Source organism: Melitaea cinxia, chromosome 24 (genome assembly GCF_905220565.1).
Source record: "Melitaea cinxia chromosome 24, ilMelCinx1.1, whole genome shotgun sequence".
NCBI lineage: Eukaryota > Metazoa > Arthropoda > Insecta > Lepidoptera > Nymphalidae > Melitaea > Melitaea cinxia.
Window position 1 is genome coordinate 8,989,361 of NC_059417.1, and position 26,915 is coordinate 9,016,275.

Consider the following 26,915-nt stretch of genomic DNA (forward strand, 5'->3'; position numbering starts at 1 on the left):
GTTTATTTCAAAGCCAGCAGTTGGATGGTTATCCCGCCATCGGTCGGCTTCTTAAGTTCCAAGGTGGGTGTGGAACCTTGTTATCCCTTAGTCGCCTCTTACGACACCCACGGGAAGAGAGGGGGTGGTTAAATTCTTTAGTGCCGTAGCCACACAGCACTTACTAAATATCTAGCACTATATCAAAGATGTTACCTGTTTGTTAGTCGTAGCGGACTGTGAGACATACGTTGGTATGATGAGTAGTCTCTGTATGTTCTTGCACTCCGCAAGCGCGTCGTCGAATCCAACCTGAAAGTACATCGACAATGAAAAAACGCTGAAAGTTAAGTAGGACACAGGTAAAGTTAAGTAGGACACAGGTAAAGTTTAGTTACCAGCGCGGTTATTAAGCGCTGACGTTCAACTTCACCTATATAGATAGATATGTTTAATGGGTATTATAATATTTTTCCTTTTTTATTATTGTATCGATGAAGCTATTATCTAATATATACAATTCTCGTGTCGCGGTGTTTGTAGTTAAACTTCTCCGAAACAGCTTGACCGATTCTCATGGTGGGGGGGATGACTGAGGAAGTCAATAACATAATATATGACAAAACAACGTTTGCGGGGTCAGCTAGTTAATTTTATTAAATTTATTGATGTAGACACAGTGACAAATATCGTGCTCAAAATTTGGGACAGCCTGACTGCGAAATAAGTTTTTTGACATTACAGAATACCACAGCATAATAACATTAAGTAAGATAGACAGAGCTCTCGGTGGAATGTCGGCAATAGGGTTGGTTATACGCTTGCGATGCTGCGAGCCTCGCAGGCGTCTACACACACACACACACACACACACACACACACACACACACACACACGCACACGCACACGCACACGCACACGCACACGCACACGCACACGCACACGCACACGCACACGCACACGCACACGCACACGCACACGCACACGCACACGCACACGCACACGCACCCGCACCCGCACCCGCACCCGCACCCGCACCCGCACCCGCACCCGCACCCGCACCCGCACCCGCACCCGCACCCGCACCCGCACACGCACACGCACACGCACACGCACACATATATATATAATATTTCGACTGCATGTTTTCTTGTTATCATATCACTTTCAGCCTTTGTAGTCCACTGCTGGACATAGGGCTCCACAAGTTCGCGCCAAAAATAGCACGAACTCATGTGTTTTGCCCAGTCACCACGCTGGGTACGCACGCACGGTAACCGCAGGACTAGCTTTGTCAAACGAAGACGCTGCTGCCCGCCTGCGGCCTGTGTACTTGAAAGGCCACGTGTAGCGGAGCACCTTGACGTCGAAGTTGACGAGCTCGAGGCGCGTGAGGCGCGGCAGCGCGGCCAGCGCGCGCAGCAGCGCCGGCGCGGCGCAGTGCGACACGCCGCGCTCCAGGCGCAGGCGCCGCAGCCGCACGAGGCGCGACAGCGCGCCCGCGAACGTGGCGCCGAACGAGCACTCGCCCAGCTCCAGCGACTCCAGCTGCTCCAGCTGCCCCACCACCTCGCACGCGCACCAGCCCAGCTCCTTGATGGACGTCAGCGACAGGTGCTGCAGGCGCGACAGCGACGCCAGCGCGCTCAGGTCGCGCGTCAGCGACAGGCCCGTGAGACTCTGTGGAGGCGACGTACTGTACTCTTGCGTGCGCGTGTGCGACAAGTGTGTGCACGCGGCTCACACGAGTGTACACGTCTGTGAAGTGTGTGTGCTTGTATAAATTGACGACGCGTTAACGCAACGAATACAGCACTGACTTATGGCATACATTTGTACAGGCCATACAAATGTATATCATGGTCTAGACATTTGAGCTAGTGTGTTATTTCCAGACCCCTGACAAAGTAGTGAATAATTAATAGGTCCTAAGATTTAATTTTTTTTTTTTTTTAACTAGGTGTTTATAATAAAAGTCGTCTCACAATGGTTTTTTTTCCAACCAGTGACTAGAGCTCCTGGGGAGATGCCGGGGTATGTCAGCAACAAGATGCCTCTGGTGTTACAAGCATCTATACTTCTATAGGCTACGGTAAACGCTTACCGAACCTCTACCTCTACATTCCGAATCGCGGGTAGCTTTACTTCTACAAATATAATAATTGATTTTTAAAATTTTTAATTTGTAAAATGACGATTCGAAAGTGCTCTTGGAGCCTATTTGAATAAAGCTGTTATTGATTTTGATTTTGATTCTTACCGTCAAGCGGACCGTGCATTTAGCCGACGTAATAGTATAAAATAAAATGTACCTTAAGGCGCAGTAGCTCGAGGCGCGGCAACTGCGCGAGGGGCCCGGGGTCGAGGCGCGCGTCGCGTATGGCGGGGGCCGCCAGTGCTCGTAGGCCCGGCAGGCGGGAACACGCCGCCTCTACCGCACGCGCGGGGCAACGGCACAGCTCTAGTCTAGAAAAGAAGATCATATTAATTAAGACTTATTATAATGTAATATTTGTAATGCTGTTGGTATGTCTGTAAATAAATACATTAAAAATAAATAAGACTACTATTATTAAAAATATATAGACCTATTTTTGGATACTGGCTTTTCGTGTTTTCCCAATTAAATTTGAACGACATCTGATGAGTAGTTTTTGAATCAAGTCCCTTATGGGTAATGTATATATACTAAATCTGCCGACCGACTTTATATCGATTAATATTCATATAAGCCGACATGAAGTTGGTGAATAAATAAATAAACCTGTTAATTATTTACTAACATATTAAATTAAATATAAAATACATTTCATCAAATAAACAATTCGGGTAAAGTCGTTTTATATCGGGATCGTAGACTAATAGATGTCTACAACACCAGAAGCATCGCAAGCGCGTTGCCGACCCTATCCTTAATTCCTCCCAGGAGCTCTCGTCACCTTACTTACAACAGGAACACAACACTTCTTTAAAGTAGTATTATTTAGCTGTGATATTCTGTAACTGTTTCTGTACTGTGTGGCTACGTACTAAAGAATTTAGCCACCCCCTCTCTTCCCGTGGGTGTCGTAAGAGGCGACTAAGGGATAACACAGTTCCGCTACCACATTGGAACTTAAAAAGCCGACCGGTGGCGAGATAGCCATCCAACCGCTGGCTTTGAAATACACAGGCCGAAGACGGGCAGCAAAGTCTACGGTGCGACAAAGCCAGCCTTGCGGTCACCAACCCGCCTGCCCAGCGTGGTGACTATGGGCAAAACACATGAGTTCACGCTATTTTTGGCGAAAACTTGTGGAGGCCTATGTCCAGCAGTGGACTGTGATAGGCTGTAATGATGATATTCTGTAAGGTCGAGGTACTACCCCAGTCGGGCTGCTCCAGATTTTGAGAGGATACATCATTGTCAATTCACTACATTGACGTGTTTGTAGTGCAACCAGAGCTACCATCTCGTCGACTAATAATCTTATTATAGAATCTATAAATGTTATAAAATAGTACCTTTCTAGTGTATCCACAGAACCAATGTGTTCAGCGAATTGATCCCAAAACACTATGTCGTTGGGAGGTAGTAACATCTTGCGCAGATCCAGCCATTTTGTGCCGTTGCGTTTTAGTGCAGCACACAAACCTGACCAGTCGCTGACCTGTGGAAAAGCGAAAATAGTACATTATATGTACACACATACACAGTTAATAATCGACAGTCAATACATTTTGTTATAATTATTGTGTATATTTACCATATCTTTAGGTAAGAGAATATGAAATGTTTTCTAATAAACCATACTTGACAAAAAAAAAAACAAAAGTGAAGTGTTAGGCTGTGATAAAATAAATAGTGTACATTTTGATACACGTGTGTGTGCTCACGCACAAAAGATACGCTCACATACTTTTTTTGTACGACTAGGATGGCTAACAAATATTCGATTACGATCAGATGCGTCGCAAGAGCGTTGTCGACCCTACTACCTCCGACCCTCCCCAGGAGCTCTGGTCACCTTACTGACCATAGAAATGCAATAAACACTACTTGAGCGCAGTATTATTTAGCTGTGATCTTCAATAAGGTACTTCCCCTCTAACTTAAACAATGATGTTGCCGAATAACGCCTAACTTGATTTTAAAAAAAGAATGTTTTAGAAATAAAAAAGGACATAGGTTCAAAAGCCCGTGGATGTATATAAGTTATATGAAAAAAAAAAATAAGGTATTTCCCCAGATGAGCTGCACTAGATTTTAAGCAAGATATATCATGCTATGCGTAGGGCATAGTATGATATATCCTCAATTAAATTAAAGAAAAAATGTAGATGCCCTAACGCATCGAAGACAAACTCATTCTAGCCAGTTCGTGTACGTATGTGCGCGCGTGCGAGTGCGCACGTGTTGCACATGTGCGTGTGCGTGTGCGCACGTGTTGCACATATGCGCGTGTGCGTGTTGCAGTACTCACGTGCGAGTTCTTCATGCGCACGTGGCGCCACAGCTGCGGCGCGGCGGCCAGCTGGCGCCACAGGCGGCACACGCGCGCGCACCGCGCCAGCTCGCGCATGCCCACGTACTGGAAGATCTGGAACCACAGTCGTCTTTCTAAATTCTTCTTTTTATTTTCGTCACGAATGGAGGGAGATATATTAAAACCAAATACGATAACATTTATCATTAATATGTAACGTTATACGTACATTATTTATGGTAGTAATTAAAATATGTTTAAATTTAATATTTAAATACGTGAAATGATTTTTTCTTTAAAAAAAAATATTAGTTTATTATAATTAAATGAAATGAAAATCTACAGTAATTTATGATACACTATTTTTATCATAAATTATTTTTTTTTCTACAAACAAATTATATAAATTCATCAACCGGCATTTATATATTTGCGCGGGCAACATTTTATCTTTTTTTCAAAAATTCAAATGAATCTTTTGTCTCTGCTTATAAAAACGGCAGTACTGGTCGCCGCCGCGTCATTCATTTTTGGAAATTTGTCTCAAGAAATAGTTAACGCACATCACCTGTTTTATTACGGTCTCTTAATACGGTGGCTAATATATATTTTAGCATCGTAACCATATTTTATAAAATTGTGTGATCCTTGCTTAGCGTTGTCTCGATTTAACAAATATTATAGTGTCAGTGTTTATCGCCCCCAAACTGGGTAAGTGGTATATTTATGTAGCAGGCAATTTGTGTGGTTGATGCAAGTGATCATGCCTATTGTAAAATGTAATATTAGTATTCAGTAGCATAAATCTCATTTGAATTATTTTCTTACATTTCATCATCTTTCAAGTCTACCCTCATTTTTAATATTTTTTATTATAATTGTATATTGAAATATAAGTCAACCTACTTTTAAAAAATAATTATCTCCGCTTCTGGCTTTATGATTCCACGGCACTACTGCTACAATTTAGGTGCTTTCTTTTGTAACGCAGTGCCGTGGATGTTTGCAAATTGTGCTGGAACGCTTATTTTTATATTTTGATGGCGCGTTCCAGGGTTCGACGTTTGGGTCACCAAGTTCGACGTTTGGGTCACCGATTTCGACGTTTGGGTCACCAAGTTCGACGTTTGGGTCACCGATTTCGACGATTGGGCCACCGATTTCGACGTTTGGCTCACCAATTACGACGTTCAAACCAATTTCTACGTTTCCACCTAACCCCGACGACGAGAGTGCACTCCGCCGGGTCTTGAACTACCCGTTCCTGCCGCCCCCGGTCGAAAGCGGAATCCTGCCACGCGACTCCCGGGAATATCACCTGCACGGCGAACCAGGAGAGTACCTGAGCCGAACTGCATTTGGAGCTTGTATGAATTGGGTGCTCGACCCCGCCCATATACGTACATTTTTTATTTTCTACCTCACCGGGTTAATTAATTTAATAAATTTTTTTAGTTCATGGTACCCTGGTTTTATTTACATCTCTAATAGACCAGGGGAACCGTGACAATATCTAAATGCATCGTGTCCGAGCCTAATCATAGCTATTTGTAAGGATAACTTAGGTTTGTTACATTTAGGGGTGGCCTTGTTGTGAGCGAGGCCACCCCACCATCATGCCGGGGCCCGGAAGCTTTGTCCGGGCCTACCGCTGAGGCGAGGTGGCGAATGCTAGCGCGACCCCTCTCGCCCCACCCAGGCGGATGACTGCTAACACGTGGTGGTTTTTAGTCAGTAGGAGTCTGACATAACCCTCTGGCGCCCCCGCGCTGGAGGGTATCCATGATGGATTTTCCCCACGTAAAAAAAAAAGGTTTGTTACATTTTACCAGCGTTTGAAAATATAGTAACGAATAAATTGTCAAAGAGACCACACGTCGTTTTACTGTGATAAACCTACCAAGCAATAAACAATTCTTATTGCCTATTTTTTACGGCAATTGTCAACTCGGTATTAGAGTAGCGAGTGTAGTACCTGTAGCGCCACATTGTAGTTGTGCTTGGCAGCGCGCTCGTAAAAGGCGGAGAAGTGGTCTGCGTCGTCCACCCTGGGGCGGCCCCGGCGCCTCGGGGAGGGGGGCGGAGCGCTGGCCGGGGGCGGAGCGCTAGCTGGCGGCGGGGACGCGCCGTTCGCGAGCGCGCGCGTCCGCAGGGCCTTCGCCCCGTCGCTGAAAGGATTACATCTAGGTTACATTTTTGCACACTTATTTTTCTTCTTTGTAAGCTATATAGAATTGGTTTAACTTAGGATTTTTATTGTAAACTCAACGATGAGTTTTTATTTTTACTTTTACGTTGAATTTTAGAAACAAATTAGCTACATGAATAAAAACCGTGGACGAGATATTAAAAATTGTCAAATTTATAATGGTTCTGCTAGGAATCACATTTTTCATTTTTTTTTTTCAATTTTTAAAACTAAAACTTTGAGCTAAAATGAAAAGGAATGTAAATTGTTGTACAGTAACTATTTTAACATAACAAAATTTTTACATTTTTAAAATATTCTTCAAATGTCATCATAAAACAATGAATAGATACTACTCAGACATATCTTTGAGTGGTTCACGTCACATTGACAATATTGAAACATAAATCACTTACCTTTGCTTATATAATGACCAACAATATATAATTAAAGTCAACTTACCCAAATAATATAAAAGGTATATGGACGATATTAAAACGAAATCATTAATTTTGTAACAACTTTCTCATTCATAAAATATACACAGCAACATATAATACAAAAATAAACTTAAAATTAAGGCTTACACTTATTAATCCATACGCTAAGTGTATATATCACATATGAAAATCATTTGTAGCAGTCCTAGGAATTAAATTCTATATAAAAAAAATTCCAATTACAGTACGACGCTGGAATAATTCAGAAGACAGTTTTCAAACACTGAAATTTATAAATTAAAACATCTTGAACAAAATTTGATAGATGCTTTTACTGATCTGATACCAGTTTAGTATCTTTAATAAAAATAACATAACTTTAAATCCAAAAAAAAAATCCAAAAATTTTATAAAAGGTTTAGGATTCGTTTTGAAAATTATCTCCTGAATATTCTTTTATTTCAATGGTTAATTAATACATTTTAACAGAACATCACTACATACTGCAATTAAATAATCACCTAAATGCGATTTTGTTATTAGAAATCATATCTTTATTAAAAGAGAAGATACAAGTTGAGTCATTAAGTGAAACCACATATACTACGTAACAATTCTCAGCTATATACAATATTAGACAAATAGGAACAGTAGTAATTATAGTATACTAGTAGACACACGGAATCGCAGTTGAAGTGTAAAAGTCGACACAAGATATATTTAAAATTCTTTTTTTGTGTATATAGCTTAGAAATAGAATGTAGTATGTAGTTTTATTTAAAAGCTCTTGCTTGCACACCATATCAAGGCAATTTTGACCGAAAATCTCTTCAAATACAATTGTAAAGTTCAAAACATCTTTAAAAATTTATTCGATGATGGTTCAGCCTGTAATATCCCACTGTTGGTTATAGGCCTTTTTCCCCATGTACGAGAAGGAACAGAGCTTAATTTACCACGCTGCTCCCATGCAGGTTGGCAATTTATTTAGAGATACAAAATTTGACTTCATTTTATATTTTACATTGTTTTTTTTATAACATATTTTAGTATTTCATTTAGATATGGATCGACTAGTTGGTTTGGTTGGTTGGCCTTAAAATCGTATATTGCTGTCTTTTAAATGCTGAAACGTGTCCAGTTCTTATCAAAAACCTAAAAATTAAGTTTCATATTTAGAAATAATGAAAGTAAAATTTGATGATTAATAATTAGATATGATGCTGACCATGATAATGATAGTGAAAAACAAAATAATGACTTAATGACTTTCAGATTGTCGGCTTTACCGAAGAATCGGTACTTAACGGTTTTAAAATCGGCAAGTACATATAATATTAATATTTTATAAAATACTTCACCTAGTAACACAGATTTTTTTTATATCACTAAGTGGGCAAACAAGCATACGGCTCACCTGATGATAAGAGATTACCGTAGCTTATAGACGCCTGCAACACCAGAAGCATTGCAAGCGCGTTGCCGACCTAATACCCCCCCCCCCAGGGGGAGGAGAGGAGATATAGGTTCGAATTAGGAAAAGAACATTAAAAATTTACAAAGATCATAAAATTTCAGTCATGTCATCACTTGCGATACTTCTGATATTGTAGACATAAGCTATGGTAAGAACTTATCAAGCGTACCATGAGATTTTTTACCATCACAGTGGTATACAATAATGTAAATAGATCTTTGTAAATTTTCTAATGTAAATACAGATGACAAATAGGTTAGAAATCTAGACATTGAAGTATTTTACTGCCGAGCGTTAAGCGTCAGAATTATTTTAAATAACAGTTATATGGGAATTTATACTATTATTATAAATACAAATGCTAGAATGTAAACAGGAATAATTAAAATACAAATCCCACTATTGGAAGTGATGTCATTGATACTGTGGGGTCAATCAATGCATGAAAAAGTTATATTAACTTTTGTTATATAAAAATATATTAAATAATGAGATTTGCTACTATTCTTCAGAATATTGTCTGAAATTAAAATTTCCTGTCGTCTGATGGTCATCTGAAAATAAATAAACATTTATTACAGATCATATTTCTTATTACTTTCAAATCTAACATTTAGAAGTTTTGATGTTTTTTTTTTTTTTGGAACATAATAGAATCTAAAACAATCTTGTCAATTCTCAACAAACTAAAAAATCTTGTGTTTGCACTTTTGTTTTACATTTCATAAAATATTACAAAAACCATAAAACTAATCTATATAAAAAAATGAATGTTGCTATGCTCATAACTCGAGAATAGCTCGACTAATTCGACTAATTTATTTTTTGTATGTTTCCATTTGTATAGCCCACGGAAGTTTTTATACTTAAAAATATATATATAAAGAAGTGGGTAGTCATCAGCGACACGGCTACGAATAGTGCTCCTGGGTCTCTTACGTGAAATGAAATATATATACAACATGCTAAGGATATAGTGCCCCAGTGTCTCACTCGTAGTAACGGCTAAGGATGTAGTGCCCCAGTGTATCACTCGTAGTAACGGCTAAGGATGTAGTGCCCCAGTGTCTCACTTGCGGTAACGGCTAAGGATGTAGTGCCCCAGTGCCTCACTCGTAGTAAAGGCTAAGTACGTAATGCCCCAGTCTCTCACTTGTGGTGACGGCTAAAGGTGCAGTGCCCCAGTGTCTCACTTGCGGTGACGGCTAAGGATGTGGTGCCCCAGCCTCACTCGTAGTAACGGCTAAGTACGTAATGCCCCAGTGTCTCACTTGTGGTGACGGCTAAGGGCGCAGTGCCCAGTGTCTCACTTGCAGCGGCCACAGCGGCTACAGCGGCGGCTCGCGCGCCACGACGATGAAGCGGCGGCCGTTGAGCGCGGCCAGCGCCTGCGGGCGCGGCGGCCGGCCCGCCACCGCCCACACGCCGCCCGCCGCCTGCGTGCAGTCCCGGGGTGACACGTGAGTCGTGAGTCGTGAGTCGTGAGTCGTGAGAGCCCGCGGCTCTCAAGTTTTTTTTTAATATAAATTGATTTGGCTCCGAGAGCACTTTGAAATGCCGTTATACTGTGATTAAAAAATGTGTTTAAAAAATTCATATTGTTCATTATGAAGCGACCGCTGGTTCAAAATACATATTCGCCCGTGAGAAACCGGCGAGATGTTTCGCAGTTCATCTTTTAAAAATCTGTCAACCATTATTAAATTTTAATACTTTCATAGTTATATATATGTATATACTTACTAGCTGACCCCGCAAACGTTGTTTTGCCATATATGTTATTAACACCCTTAATCCCTCCCCCCCTTATAACTTAGGCGTATGAAAAATAGATGTTGGCCGATTCTCAGACCTACCCGATATGCCCACAAAATTTTATTAAAATCGGTCAAGCCGTTACGGAGGAATTCAATGTTTAACACCACGACACGAGAATTTTATATATTAGAAAGATACAGACAACATTAACGACACCGTGGTCACATTAAACAACTCTAAAAACTTCCATACAACATATAAAATAAAACCACTAAAAAATATACAACAGTTTACCTTCATTCTCAAGGTCACCCTCTTGTCATTCTTCGGCACCTTGGCCGGCACCGGTACCGGAACCGGCACGGGAACCGGAACCGGTAGCCGTCTGGCGCCGGTTCCGGCTGATCCCGGCGCGCCGCTCGACATGCCGGACTTGTGGGTTAAAGGGGTAGAATCGAGCGGCGGAGAGGATGATTTGCGACAATTCTGTAAGATATCACTCACTTTTATATGTATAAAATTGTTTTATGACAAGTCACTGCTCTAGTTAAAGGCAACAAAGCAATTTAAGCTTAATTTTTTAAGTTAATTATTAATGGGTATTTAGTTTAAATGTATGGAAATGTGATACCAAAAAAACTCTCCCCAACCCTTGTCACACTTCGTCAACCCTTTAACTTACTTAACGTGTGACGTAATTTATAAAGTCTCTTACACTCATTGAGACAACAATCAGTTCAACAGTGAATGAAAGTGATATAATTCAAAAGTATATTTGATTAATAATAGCTTACCTTGCAGAGGAAGGCGTTGGGCTTGTAAGCGAGTCCGACGCAGGCGGGGTGGTAGAGGCACAGACAGGCATCACAGGCCAGTGAGGGCACGGCGCCGCGTCCGCACGACATCGAGCACGGCTGCTGAACCTGCACCTGCTGCACCTGCGCCTGCGCCTGCTGTGCCTGCACCTGATGCGCCTGCGCCTGCTGTGCCTGCACCTGTTGCGCCTGCACCTGTTGCGCCTGCGCCTGTTGCATCTGCGCCTGTTGCACCTGCGCCTGTTGCACTTGCTCTTGTTGCACGGGTGCAACCTGTTGCTCGCTTTGTTGTTGTTGTAGTTGCGGCGTCTGCACCTGGCGCATCTGGTAATGTTTCTCGTTAGGTTGTTTGTTTTATATATACCTATTGTGTATATTTACTAAGTCTCTATTACTTTATTTCATTAGTCTATATATTCTATATATACTCTATAAAGCTCTATCTTTTGGAATTAGAGAAGAAAAGAGACCAAAGCGATTATTAGAATGTCTCCACAAAAATATATTGATATTAACCAACAATAGACTTCATCGGTCATGGGTAAAGGCTAGTAAAGTTATCGGCACGGATGTTGAGCGCTCACCTTCAACTTTACTAAAACATTTTACGAATATATTTAATGAGTACTAAATACTTTTACAATTTATTGATTTTTATTTTAACCCCTTATTTTTGCGCAGCGGTCTGCGTGATGTGCAAAGCGATCTCCACAATCGCCGAACGCTCAAGATCCGTTCCGCTACCTAGAATAGAATAAAATTTTACCTGCTGATGCACAGAAACAGGCTCCGCCACTTGAACGGATAGCCTCAGCTGTAGCGGCGGCTGGTGCGACGGGTGAGACGGATGCGACGGGTGAGACGGATGCGATGAGTGCGACGGATGCGACGGGTGAGACGGGTGCGACGGATGCGACGGATGCGACGGATGCGACGGATGCGACGGGTGCGACGGGTGCGACGGGTGCGACGAGTGCGCCGCAGTCGGGCCCCTGCCGTACCACAGTGTTACCTGCGCCGCACGCACTCAGTACCCGCACGCGAGGGTTAATTGCCAAGCCTTTGTCAATTAACCCCTCGTTTGCGATTCAAAGTTCATCATGGCATAATTTTAATTTAAATAAAAACAGCATAATTACCTTGACGGGAAGATAAAAATGATGTATACTGTTTCTGTTTCTCTTTACTTACAGCATTTGATTTGATTTTATTTCGTATTATATTTAAAATTAAATATCAAAATTACACAGATTTAATAATATACTTAAAAATAATATTAATTTTCCGTATAGTAAAAATATAAATCAACATATGACGTCACGTGAATATGAACCACTCAAATTAGCTGTCTAATTACACACACAAACAAATCAATGATATCGTTAATTTAATAATATTTCTACTCAAATAATACCTGGGCTTCTTCCAAGCTGCAGAATTGTTGTTGTCTGCAGGTGTTGTAGGCTGTGACTGAACAGGAGCTTTCTTTACCGGTTTTGGGGTTGTTCCATTACTATTTAATCTGGATCCCATTGACTTAAACTGTGTACAAAATAAATAAAAGAACATTATATTGTCATTTATTTATTTGCTTATGGTTACGGCAGTAAACAATGTAGCCCACCCCGTCTCTTCCCGCGGGTGTTGTAAAGAGACGACTAAGGGTTAACACAGTTCCACTAATACCTCGGAACTTAAAAAGCCGACCGATAGCGGGATAACTATCCAACTGCTCACGTTAAAATAGACAGGCCGAAACGGGCAACAGCGTCTTCGGTGCGACAAAGCCAGCCCTGCGCTCACCAACCCATCTGCCCAGCGGGGTGACTATGGGCAACACACATGAGTTCCCGCCATTTTTTGGCGCGAACTTGTGGAGGCATCTGGACAGCAGTAGACTACGATAGGTTGAAGTGATTTACTTGCTTAATATTTTAAATTTTACTAAAAAGTTTTAATCGCTTATATACAAATGGGATAAACGAGAGGTGTTAACTTGAACATAATTGTGTTTGCAGGCAAACGAAGAAAAACCGACTTCAATTATATCGACAAGTAATACAACGTAGGTAGACGAAAAAATATTCTAGTAAATACGCACTATCAAAGATTACTCCAAAAGTTGTCTCTCGATGAAATTTAAATGTGACCACATGATAAACATCGGCTTTCGATTAAATTAAAAATAATTAAAATCGGTACATCCAGTAAAAAGTTATACGGGTTTTCGAAAGTTTCCCTCGATTTCTATGGGCTCCCATCATCAGATCCTGGTTTCCTTATCATGGTACTAAACTAGGGATATCTCCTTTCCAACAAAAAAAGAATTATTAAAATCAGTTCATAAACGACGGAGTTGTCCCCGAACATACATAAAAAATATATATATATATATATATATATATACGGTCGAATCGAGTAACCTCCTCCTTTTTTGAAGTCGGTTAAAAATATAAGTCAAATAGAAGTATGGGCACAAAATAGAGCAATATTATTATTATAGCAGCCTAAATTACAGCATACTTTTATCTGACTGAGTAGTAAACTTTTATAGATAGCTAGTATGTACTATTTCTGATATAATGCTTGTATCCAGCCCATAAATAATATTTGAACAAATGAACAAAGAGAAATCGAAGTTTACCTTAAGTTTAGGTAGTGGTGATTTAGGAGTAGCGGGTTCAGGGCTTGCTCCTTTAGGTGCTTTGGGTTTAGGTGTTCTCTTGCCGTCCACAATTGGTGGGGGCGCAGCAGGTACGGGAGATTCTACGCGTCGTATCACTTTGGCATCACTGGAATGTATATTTTTAGTTATATCTAAATCTAGAAACACTAGTTTTCAACACTAAAAGAAATTAATAATTTTGTTAGACGAATAAAGTAAAAACAAAAATTGTTATTGCTTCCAATCTAATACTAATAAAAAAATTATTGACTATACAAGTTTCAATGTTTTTTTTTTTTTTTTTTTTTAATCTTTATGAATGTTAAATTGTGGTCACATAAAAAGTTTCTTATGCATGACTTTATTACTTTAGGAAAACATATTTTCAGTAATTTGGTTTTTTTTATTTTCCATATGAAAGGAATAATTAATAAATTCTTTGTAATGTCATGATATAAAATATGTTAATGAATATATTTACCGTATAATTTCCTTTTCAGGATCATCGATACCCAGAGGTTCTTTGAAAAATGAGAAATTTTCTAATGTTAAACCGGTGCCTGCTAAATGTTCGGCAACCTGTAAAAAAAAAATTAAAATCAATAAAAATAAAATAAAATTATATTTTTACAAAAATATTTAACAGCAGTATTGTCCAAAGCTATGATCTTCTACAATTAATACACTACAAACTTAAGTTAAATCAGATTTTAAAAAAACATTACCTGCTGTACCTCAGTTCAAGTAAAGAAATAAATAAATATCTACAAAATACAAACATGGTTGTTTGTTTTTAGAGTAAGCATGCTCGCGTATAGGTAACAGTCTACTAATTATGGTACATTTTTTTTTTTTTTATAAATAATACATATATAAATAAACTAGCTGAACCCTGCAAACGTCCAGCGGCACGCGCAGCAGCGGCGACGACATCTCGGAGATATATAAGATATATCGCGCACCTCGCGGGTGGAGCGCAGCTTCTTGCCGCGCGGCGTGTAGTAGTAGATGTCGGCGTTGCGGCGCGGCGCGTCGGCGGCGGCGGCGCGGTGCACGAGCTCGCGCCGCCAGCCGCGCTCCAGCGGCACGCGCAGCAGCGGCGACGACATCTCGGAGATATATAAGATATATCGCGCACCTCGCGGGTGGAGCGCAGCTTCTTGCCGCGCGGCGTGTAGTAGTAGATGTCGGCGTTGCGGCGCGGCGCGTCGGCGGCGGCGGCGCGGTGCACGAGCTCGCGCCGCCAGCCGCGCTCCAGCGGCACGCGCAGCAGCGGCGACGACATCTCGGAGATATATAAGATATATCGCGCACCTCGCGGGTGGAGCGCAGCTTCTTGCCGCGCGGCGTGTAGTAGTAGATGTCGGCGTTGCGGCGCGGCGCGTCGGCGGCGGCGGCGCGGTGCACGAGCTCGCGCCGCCAGCCGCGCTCCAGCGGCACGCGCAGCAGCGGCGACGACATCTCGGAGATATATAAGATATATCGCGCACCTCGCGGGTGGAGCGCAGCTTCTTGCCGCGCGGCGTGTAGTAGTAGATGTCGGCGTTGCGGCGCGGCGCGTCGGCGGCGGCGGCGCGGTGCACGAGCTCGCGCCGCCAGCCGCGCTCCAGCGGCACGCGCAGCAGCGGCGACGACATCTCGGCCGCGGCGCGCCGCCCGCCGCGCGCCGCCGGCGACGACGACGCCTGTGGGACGAGGCCTTTAGTGCGCATTACACCCCACCTCTATATACTCACTTCTGGACTATACGACTACTTGACACTTTTTTTTGGAAATTCATGAGAAGTGTTTTTTACTATGGGCTATAAAGGTAAAAAAGTATTTAGTTAGTTCTGTCGAGCAGTCTTTTATTTACATTATAAAAAATTGTAATCAAATTAATATTTAAAAAAAAAGAATGGATAAAATTATGTTCTAGTATTACGATTTTCTTAAAAAATTTATAATCAACAGATGCACCGAGCACGCCACCTAGCGTCGTCGCTACCGTTCGTTAGTCACCTACCCTTACTCATTATATTACTCGAGTTATTCTGACGAGTATAAAACGAACTGTGCCACCTCGGCTAAAGCAAGCTTGGCACGGTGCACTTGTTGTATCCTGCTAGTAGCTTAACCTAGACTCTTTCAATAATTACTTTGTGCAAACGAATTAATTGTTACATATTAGGGCGCACAACTCGAGCAGCGAAGGTGAGCGTTGATGCGCATCTGAAAGGGGATCGCCCTAAACCTACACCTAGTTCACAAGTCCTGGGCACTTCTCTGAGTTACTCCCTCTGCCACACGATGGACTCGGCACCCGCACGGTGAAACTATCGAATGCTAAGAAGTTCTTCTTCCCCCGTTAACTACTATTTCGCGTTCCGTGCTGCGTTACCCTTCTGTTAAGTAATTCCTATGTCATAATAAATTGGCGATATCATAAATTGTGTTTACTTGTGTCAGCATTGACCACTGAAGCCCACAGTAGACCGAGTACTCAGGAGACGATGAACGAGAGAAATGTACCTCCATCCCGACAAATATAACAATTTAATTCATGTATATTTTGTTTTTTTATAAAAATAATAAGAACTTACATCTGTTGAAACCGCTCCATCGCCATCAGATCTTGAAGACAGTGCAGACGACGGCCTCGAACTATCTATTAATACAAAAAACAAACAACTTCTTTAAACAATATGAAGTCTTTCGACTCTCGGAAGCTCCTTCCATATTCGCAGGGCGCGAACGTAGATTATCGGGCAAGGAGATAATTTAATGCCAATATAATAAAACGATAAATCCAATAAATCACTGTACACATAATTTTACGCTCGCGCTCTTTATAAAATTATGTAGGAAGTACTTAAAATGATAACAAAATTATAATATTCGGCGTGCCGATCTAGTCCGTCACCCGCCAAGATGGCCACCACTCCGGCGCTCGGTGTTCGTTGTAAACAAGTGACCAGGCTTGCCAGATGGGGAGATTAGTCGCGAATTGGGCGATTTTTTTCATGGATACGCTAAGATACGCTCCTTATTTTAAGTTTGGCGACGTCGCAAATTAGGCTCTTTTTAATCCTCAGCGTTGGCAACAAGTTAAAAGTACAAAAACCGTTACAAAAAATATTGTTTTTTTTAATGTCCCAATAAGCTTCCTTTAATTTAATATTTTTTTTTCAGACAGATGACAGATGCTAGTGTATTTTCAAACTTTCATTGGGCGACTCCTAAGAATATTTTGCGACTTTCGATCATAGATGGGGCGAGGCGACTCCTAAGAATATTTTGCGACTTTCGATCATAGATGGGGCGACTTGAATCAAAACTTTCTGGCAAGCCTGCAAGTGACGTAGTGGTAGTTCGAGTAGGTAGTGACGAAATGTGGATGTGCCGACAAATATATTCATCATCACGTAATTTCTTTAAGGCAGAACCATCCACATTTCCCAAGCATTATGAAAATTAACAATATCATTTGCATAGTTGCATAATATACAGCAAGTAGATAGCTTGGACTTGGATCATTTGTATTAAAGTATAATGTACTTATAAAACCTAGATTATCCAATATATCGTGCCAAAATGTCTTAAAAGTAAACAAAGGCTACACAAAATACAAGCGGTACTATTCTCACCGGTACCCAGTCTCGCAGGCTCGTCCGAGAAGGCCCTCACGAGCGCCGTCACCTCCGCCTCGAGACGGTCAGACCACTTGGTACACCCACCTGTGTCTTGCCGGGCCCGTCTCCCGGCTCTGAGCGCGGGGCTGGCCGCCACCGTTCGGACCGGGGTGTACGACTTCACGGCGGCCGACACTTCCGCTTCCAAGCGCTCTGGAAGGAATTCGAACACATAATACACACGTTTTTTTTTTTAAATTTATGAATATACTAGCGACCCGCCCCGGTTTCGCACGGGTGCAATGCTAATACTGAATATACTACAGAATGTCTTTATTTATAGTCTGAAGCTAGCTTATAGCATGGTTATTAACATAATAACAACATTCAAATATGCGTCGTTAGATTGTAGACACGTTGTCACAGAATGCGTTGAAGAAATAAAGGTTCACTGCTCGTTCCCCGTAGGTGATAGCGTGAATATTTGTAGCCTATATGTTGACCCGACTTCTTAATAATATTCGTGCCAAATTTGAAGTAAATCCATGCAGTACTTTTTGAGTTTATCCCGGACATACATACAGACAAACAGACAAAAATTCTAAAAACCATATTTTTGGCTTCGGTGTCGATTGTAAATCACACCCCAAGTATTCTTTTAAAAAAATATTCAATGTACAGTTTTGACTTTCCTACCATTTTATTATATGTATAGATATGAATATATAAAACCGTCTAGGTTAAAAACAACACTGACAACACACAATGTGAATAACTTTTATATTTTTCTAGGTGACTCGGCACACGTTGTCTTGCCGCTAAACGCTATTTAAAAATAGGGGTTGGTGGTAGAAGGGTGAAAATTAAGGGTTGTATGTATTTTTCAACGCAAAATCATAATAAAATAAAAAATATATGATTTATGTAAAAATAAAAAAATTAAAAAAATTAGCGGTGGACTACCCTTAATACCCTTTTACATGTAGGGGAATGAAAAATAGATGTTGTTCGATTCTCAGACCTATCCAATATGCACACAAAATTTCATGAGAATTGGTCAAGCCGTTTCGGAGGAGTTTAACTAGAAACACCGCGACACGAGAATTTTATATATTAGATTATATAATAAGAAAACCCTCTACAAAAAAAAAAATAGAGAAAATAGCAAGAGGCTCTTGTGACCATATAAACTAATGATTTTATAACAATGAAAGTCGAGTTTATATATATAGATATTCAATGACCGAGAAGATTTTTTTATTTTGCATAAAACAATAAAATAATCAGCGAATAAGTTCCCAAAATATTACGTGCAAAAAATAATTACTTATTAATGCTGTAAATATATATTTATTTCACTTAATTTTTTGTTATTTTGGTTTATAAAAAATCACTATTCATAATTCATTTCAGCCTATCGCAGTCCACTGCCGGACATAGGCCTCTACAATTTCGCGCCAAAAATGGCGTGAACTCATGTGTTTAACCCACAGCCACCACGCTGGGCAGGCGGGTTGGTGACCGCAGGGCTGGCTTTGTCGCACCGACGACGCTGTGTATTTCAAAGCCAGCAGTAGGATGGTTTTCCCGCCATCGGTCAGCTTTTAAGTTCCAAGGTGGTAGTGGAACTGTGTTATCCCTTAGTCGCCTCATAATTAGTTGGTATAAAAAAAAAGAGGTAAATACTAGTTCAGAAGAAAAAAGGGTTATTATAACAGGTACTAAATAAAAAATTATTAATAATTAAATAAATATTTAGAAGACATACATAAATTATTTCATATTACTAAAATATAAACATACATACATATATTGTCAGTTAAGTTACATATTTGTAAATATATAATTGCAACAGGGATTCATAGTGTAACAGATCAAAATTGTAATTTTTTTTTTTTTTTTTTTTTTTTTTTTTTATTTTATTATCACACACAACAGATTACAACTATTACTAAACAAATTATACAAAAAACAATCATTTATAAACTAGGTTGCATTCCACAAAAATGTGTGTACATGAAAAAATTACAAGGGAGTTAAATATGTCTACACAATTTAAGGTTTAACAAGAACAGTAATCTAAATAATAGGTACAATGAACAATACTAAATAAGAATATAATAGGGTTAAAATATAAGGAGACCGAGAGTCCAAGCACTGGGATTAGACTGTCGGCTTGTGATACAGTATGCTTTTAATCAAATTAATATAAAGAGTTAGTTTAGGTAGAAAAACGTCAAAGGTTTGGTTACCCTTGGCTATCTCATTGCACTGACGAGCCATCCTAACCAGGGGGTTGTAAAAGGAGGTATTATTCTGATACACCTGCAAAGCAAAAAGTGCTATTTGATTAGCTCTACGAGCACTATATCTGATATTAAAAGTTATTTCAGCGAGCAAGGTAGGAACGTCTAATATGGAGTGAAGTATTTTATAAAAGTAAACGAAATCAAAATATCTTCGACGTGTTTCCAATTTTTGTACATTAAAATTAATGAGACGAGCTTCATAATCAGGAGTTTTACGCCTCGATTGTTGGCGGTAACTTAAAATCCGTAGGCATTTGCGCTGCACTCTCTCTATATTATCAATATGAACTTTGTAGTGCGGAGACCATATTGGACTACCGTATTCCAAAACGCTTCTGACGAGTGTAGTGAAAAGGTAAAGAAAAGAATGAGTGCCCTTGAAGTCTTTAGTAGATCTAAAAATAAACCCCAGAAGTTGATTCGCTTTTTTCACTATGTGGTGGTAGTGTTCGCGAAATGTCAGCCTATCATCAAAAAGGATTCCGAGATCTTTGACAACATGTGACCTCTCAAGGGTCTGGCCGTTGATGCTGTACCCATTAACGATCCCATCACGCTTGTTAGTGAACGTAATAACGAAACACTTGTCTATATTAAGGTACATTAGATTATTTCTGCACCAGTAAGAAACAGCAGTTAAGTCTTTCTGTAAAAGATTACAGTCTTCGAAAGAGTTTATTGTTTTAAATATTTTCAGGTCGTCAGCGTATAATAGACACTCACATGATATGTTCTTAATGAGGTCATTAATGAAGACAACAAATAACAACGGGCCCAGATGTGACCCCTGGGGCACGCCTGACGTAATGTCAGTGGGGGTCGAAGTGTATCCTCTCAAAGCCACCAACTGACTTCTCTTATTCAAATAGGAGGACAACCAGCGAAGGAGACTACCGTGAATACCACAGGTGGCGAGCTTGTTACAAAGTAGTCTATGACTCACTTTATCGAAGGCCTTCGAGAAATCAGTGTAGATAGAGTCAACCTGACCCCCAGTGGCAAAAGCCTTGCACAGGTAGTTTTTATATACAAGAAGATTTGTGACAGTTGATCTACCCTTAATGAATCCATGTTGATTTTCGGGTATCAGAGGCCTAAAATGGCTGTATAACTGAGTGTGTACTAGGGACTCGAAAAGCTTTGCGAAACATGACAAAATACTTATGGGTCTGTAATTTTCGCAGCGCGACTTGTCTCCGTTTTTGAAAATGGGTACAATATGTGCCATCTTCCAACGACTGGGGAAAACTCCATTTGTAAGGGATTTGTTAAATATGATGCTTAATGGTGTGCATAGCTCTTTTCCACAACGTTTAACAAATGAAGGAGGTATTTGGTCAGGACCGGCTCCTTTACTTGCATCAAGAAGCTTGATCTTCGTCATGATGTCCCTGTCAGATATATTAATGTGAGACATGGAGTCCATGGTACTACACTCAGGTGACTCTAGATTATTGTTACTCGTAGCAGAGGAGTTACTAAGTTGCTGATCCGATTCAAACACCGAAGCAAAGTACTTTGAAAATAGCTCACATACACCCTGGCCGGTCGAAGAAGAAGAGTTGCCAAACTGCATGACATTTGGAATAGAGACTCGGCCCTTTCTATTATTCACATAAGTCCAGAATGACTTTATATTGTCAGTCATTGATTCTTCAATAGAGGCAACATAATTTTTATAACAATGATCTATCATTTTTTTGGCTCTAGCTCGCAGTAAAGTGAACACGTCGTAATCCCGGGGGTTATTGAATTTTTTATAAAGTTTGTGGTATCTATTTTTTTCTTCGATACATTTTATTAAGGGTTTGCTGTACCAAACGGGATATTTATTAGATCTCATAGCTGTTAATGGCGTATATTTGTTAATAATTACAAAGAGTTGTTCATAAAAAATGTTTACACATTCATCTACGTCAGAGCTCGATAAAAGATTGTGCCAGTCCAATAACTCCAAGTCATGTCTTAAGCTGTCATAATCACATCTTGCGAAGTTCAAACGTTTTTTGTTATTAAGTTTTAGATTTTTTGGAGTATTACATAAAGAGGGGAATTCAAATTCCAAAGCAGGGTGGTGTCCATCTTTCAAACTCAGCGTATCAGCTTCTGTAACTGTCAACGAATTTTCTGATGATAGTACTAAGTCAAGATATCGGCCCTTTTCATTAGGGGTGCGGTTACCCTGGTGAAGATTGCAAATTGACATAAATTCCTGTAAGAGTAGTAGTTTTTTACTTTGTGAGGTGAAAGATGGCCCGTCAATATCAGAAGAGACAGGAGAATATTCAGGTGTATTAAAATCTCCAACGATTATATTTTTGTCATCTATACAGTGATTCAACAATATCTTTTGACAATTAGAATAAAATTCATCTCTCTTAAAACAATTTAATTCGGGAGGAAGGTAACAGACACATATATTGATTTTAGGGGCATTACAATTTTTCGGTACAATTGATATCCAGAGATCCTCTAAATTGCTGTCCCAATATGCCTGTCGGAGAACTTGGAATGATTTCTTTACTGCTATAAGGACGCCACCGCCGTCCCCTTTAGAAGAGTTAATGTCATCGCGATCTCTTCTAAAGATGTTATAGCGGGAGTCAACGACTTCTCCATCGAAGATATTATTATTCAAGTTGGTTTCCGTCAGGCATATGACGTCATAGTTGGAATTCAACAGATTTCGATAAAATTGTGATAACTTAGTTCGCATTCCATTAATATTTTGATAATACATACTAATCATAATGTTTTTTTTTTTTTTTTTTTTTTTTTTTTTTTTGTAGGAATCAGTATACAAATACTATTTTTATAGTGAGAGAAAACAATAAACTTTATAATAGCTTGTTGAGGCATTCAATGGTTTTGATGTGCTGTGCTTGACTTTGTTCATCTTTACGTATATACACTTGCCCGAAACGAACCCACACATACTTAAAATTATTGTCTCTGCAAAATTTCCTCGCCACACTGTGCACTTCCTTTGTTTCTGGCGAAAGGTGTTCAGCCACATAAATCCTGCGGGTTTCTCCCGTAAAGCCAATGTGTGTAGAGGCGAGTCTATCTCTAGGATGAGCTTTGTTGAAACGAGTGACCGACGATAGAACCAAATCACGTTGTCTCTGAGATGAAAGAGTAACAAGAATATTGCGTGGTCGCCCAGACGAAGGATTCATTTTCGAAACTCGACGACAGGCTTTTACATCGTTTTCAGGAATGTCAACCTGCAAGCACTCGCAGAGTTTTTTGAATATGCCAGGTAAGTTTTCGTTTTTGTTCTCTGGCACCTCATGTACCTCAATATTCATGTCGCGCGAGATTTTTTCAATAGTTTGAATTCGTGACTGATATTTAGCAAGTGAATTTTGACATTTTGATATGTCAGTTTGCAACTGCTTAACAAGGCTGTCCTTTTGTCTAATCTCGGATCTTAAATCTGCTTGCTCAGCGGCCAAATAGTCCGTGGTAGATGAGAAATCAGTCTTCAAGTTCTCAATTGCTCTGTTGACGTGCACAGCCACCATTTTTTCGATGTCCTTATTAAGTGCTGCTCTCAAATTTATCATAATTGTGGAGTCTGGCGCCATCTTTAAGTCAAAAAGTTTGCTAATACTTTCCATCGTAACGGGCTCCTCTGCTAGCCCGGTGCCCGTGGAGATACCAACACTAGTATTAGCAGTGTTGTCATGAGTCACGTCACAAAAAGAAACATTTATCGATTGCGCCTGCCCTTTTTTATATCTCGGGCGGCAAGGCGTGTCGTCATTGTTTATGCGCCGCGTGACGTTCCGACAGTAGGGGCAACTTAATGATTTTATTTGTTCCGGTGTAAGTAACTTACTTGAATCATCAGTTAAGTTAAGGCATGCGAAACAATACTCTGATTTGCAACCATTACATTTAAAATAATTATTCTCTCCTAGCGCAGAACTACACCCGTGGCAAGACATTTTTACTTATCTCGAAAAATATGTAAGTAATAATCGACGACTCAAGCGAACAAATGTACCAGGCGATCAGAAAATACAAGGAGCAAAGGAGTTCACTCATCCACTAGTCAGGTATCACCGCCCGCCTGTAATTCACAAAATAAAAAAAAAACTGCAAACTAGGGATGAGTAGCAAGACAAAAATAATGTATTTGTAGCAGTTTGCATCTAAACGAGCAAATTATTACCGATTGGCACAACATCCCCACTCGCTTACCTAAAACTTGACAATAACCCGTCAAGCTATTGTGCTCAGTGAGGTCAAAACCTTTGAAACCATCATCGCTAGACGTAGGCGTCCTGCATTTAATTTTTCTCTCCTCTTCTGATTAGCATGGAATAACAATAACGAAAAATACGTTCATATGAAACATATCAAAGATTTCATCACTTGATTCTAAGATTTTCTATAAATTTAAATAAAATTTTACTTTTTGATATGCCACCTTTATTATATTCACTATAAATTCAATACTATATAGCAAAATATTTTCATTAATAATGGCAACTAGGCACTACATACAATGCGTTTTTTGTACAAGCCTTTTCTTAAAGACATTATATACAAGATGAATATTTAATATATTAAGTTTAGCAGAGGAATATGTATTTAAGTACCCGAAACATAGATATAAATTACATGGAATAATATACAAATATTAAAATATATATATCGCTAAATGATTTGCTACGAGTAAAAGTCAAGAACTGCTGGTCAGAATCAGTTGATGTTTTTAAGGTTTTATGATATTTTGAAAAATGTAAAGTTGTGCAGAAAATTGTAAAATTTCTGAAAATGTAACAATCATTCAAACTATATTCATTAGACAGTTCTCAAAACAGAATAACATCTGTAGTGCCAGCTAGTATACAATTTATTTATTTCTTCATCCTTACATACAAGTTTATTAAGCTTTGCTCTAAGCACAAGTTAGTATACATTAAATGTAATACTTAAAAGTCATTAATCCAGTAGAACAAGACAAATAAGAAAAAAATGTATTTAAATAACTTACCCACAACACGATCGTAGTCCTCTAAACTACTCTGTTCACAACTATCAAAGCCTTTGAACTCTTCATCGGCATCACTGAACGTTGCGGAAGCTCGACGTTTGATGCCTCTCGCCACTTCGTCTTTCTTTTCATCAGCCGTCTCTTCTGTGTCTGCGGAATCTTCTTTTTTAACTATTTGCAATTCTTGATCATTTTCTTTGGAATTTTCGTCTAGTTCTTCTTCTCGTTCCTCTGTGACAATAAGTTATAATAATAGAAAATTATCTTTAATTTGATTAATGATCAATTTTTATACATTATTTTATTAACACGTTATCGCAACACCTTTTCAGGTATTCAAACTACATACAATACATTAGATTCGTTAATATGCACCAAATAAGCTAATATGCACTTATATACCAAGGTTACTGTAAAATAAGGAAAAACACATACAATAATGTAGCAATTAGACATAGGAAGTGTCGACAAAGGCTTAACTTGAAATATCTTTAATCCGTTATTTATAAAATATCAACTCACAATTCAAAGATATTAATATAATATATTCTTTTGTTTCATAAATCTTACAAATGTTATAAATGGGATAGTTTACAAGTATGGATGTTTGTTACACTTTCATCATATCCTATCATACTCATGGGATTGTAAATTAAACAGGTGATTTTAATAAATATGTTATCAGTTTAATTTGGTAAATATATAATAAATAATTAAACACTTCACACTAAAAAGCCCTCAGTATGATTTTCTGGTGTGTCCCGAAACACACACAATGCACAAGCACAAATATAGCGAATACAAATGTTTGTCATGTGCGGGAATCGAACCGCAACTAGCGTAACATACAGTGCTATGATCGCTGAGCCGACGTGTTTTCCATCCATATTACATACTATTTGTCACCAACGATAACAATTGACAAACAAACTAAAAATAAAGAAGTGAAAGTATAAATGTGTAAAATATGTTTATTATAAATTGTCCACATTTATGTATAAAATGCAGTTTTAAAATTGAAAAAAAGGTGTCTTAAGAGCCATTTCACAAAAATCGGTAACAATCCGCGAAATTGTAATATTTTGACGTCGTTAATCTCAGTGTTGGATGCAATAATGTAATTTATATTCTTGAAATATAATAGAGCAACCTTTGTTGTAGTCCATAGTCAGATCAGAATTTTGATTTATATTATGTGTATAAAATTATTAACCTTTTCATCAGCCTCCTCCCTGGGTAAACGGTCGCAATGTATACTTTGAAGTCCTACTTTTCAATAACCTCTACGTTGAAACCATTTTAAAAAAATATCATAATATGTGAAATATAATTTTGTTGTCCACTATCATAGATTTTTATTCCATTTGTATCTCTATTAAACGATAAAAAAAATTTAAAGTTACGAATATTTTCCAAATAAGTACAATTTTAAAAGCGATATTTCTCTTAGAAAACTAAGAAATTTTAACGAACTATCTTCATCAAAGTAAACTTACATCATTAAGGAATACAAAAAAAATAATTAAAAGATGTAATTATTTTTAATACATTTTATATTAAATAATAAAAAGATAGTATATATTGCCACGCATCAAGCCCGGTAAATCAGTCGAGCGCTAGCGCTCTTAGAGGTAAGGTCCACGCCAAATTCTGCGCAGCCGTCTCTTTCGCTCACACGCGCCAAGCGCCTGTTGTTATAGCGGATAAAACGCATTTGATACTTTCATAATAAAATATAAATAAAATAAACATATTACGAAAATGACTGTAAAATAATATAATGATAATTTCTGTAAACAAATGTATAATTTAATTTTCTTTTCTCACACTATCAATACAAATAGGCATTTCAATCTGTTTGTCTTGTTATTTGTTAATTAATATGTTTGTCGGTGTCGATGTCATTAAATGCTTTTTTATTCATATCGTAAATATTAGATTCATTCGTAAACTGAAAAAACTAAATCAATTTAAAAAAATTGTTTCATAAAATTGATTTTTTTAATTTTATTTTAAATTTATTGACTGTTGTTATATAACATACTTGAAATTTTTAACAAATTAATTATGTAAAAAACATTTTATACCATAGTTATAATTTTTATTATACATCAGAAAATGATCACGATGGTCTTTTGGTTGTCACACTATACGTACTAGCACAAAGATCGCGCGGCTCGTACGACTCGCGCGATGCGA

The 26,915-nt window shown here is 39.0% G+C and overlaps 1 protein-coding gene across 1 annotated transcript in view; it reads right to left on the minus strand.

Annotated features, from left to right (window-relative positions):
* The window catches only part of LOC123665659, a 35,144-nt gene that overhangs the window by 4,642 nt on the left and 3,587 nt on the right, over positions 1-26,915 (minus strand). The window contains exons 2-14 of the mRNA XM_045599931.1: positions 24,717-24,947; positions 17,505-17,612; positions 16,367-16,435; positions 15,279-15,487; positions 14,270-14,367; positions 13,768-13,915; positions 12,538-12,665; positions 6,421-6,613; positions 4,443-4,559; positions 3,484-3,629; positions 2,292-2,445; positions 1,339-1,659; positions 196-291 (exon numbers count right to left, since the gene is read on the minus strand). Of these exons, the coding sequence (XP_045455887.1) occupies positions 196-291; positions 1,339-1,659; positions 2,292-2,445; positions 3,484-3,629; positions 4,443-4,559; positions 6,421-6,613; positions 12,538-12,665; positions 13,768-13,915; positions 14,270-14,367; positions 15,279-15,487; positions 16,367-16,435; positions 17,505-17,612; positions 24,717-24,947 (2,018 nt within the window). The remainder of the gene's footprint in view (positions 1-195; positions 292-1,338; positions 1,660-2,291; positions 2,446-3,483; positions 3,630-4,442; positions 4,560-6,420; positions 6,614-12,537; positions 12,666-13,767; positions 13,916-14,269; positions 14,368-15,278; positions 15,488-16,366; positions 16,436-17,504; positions 17,613-24,716; positions 24,948-26,915) is intronic.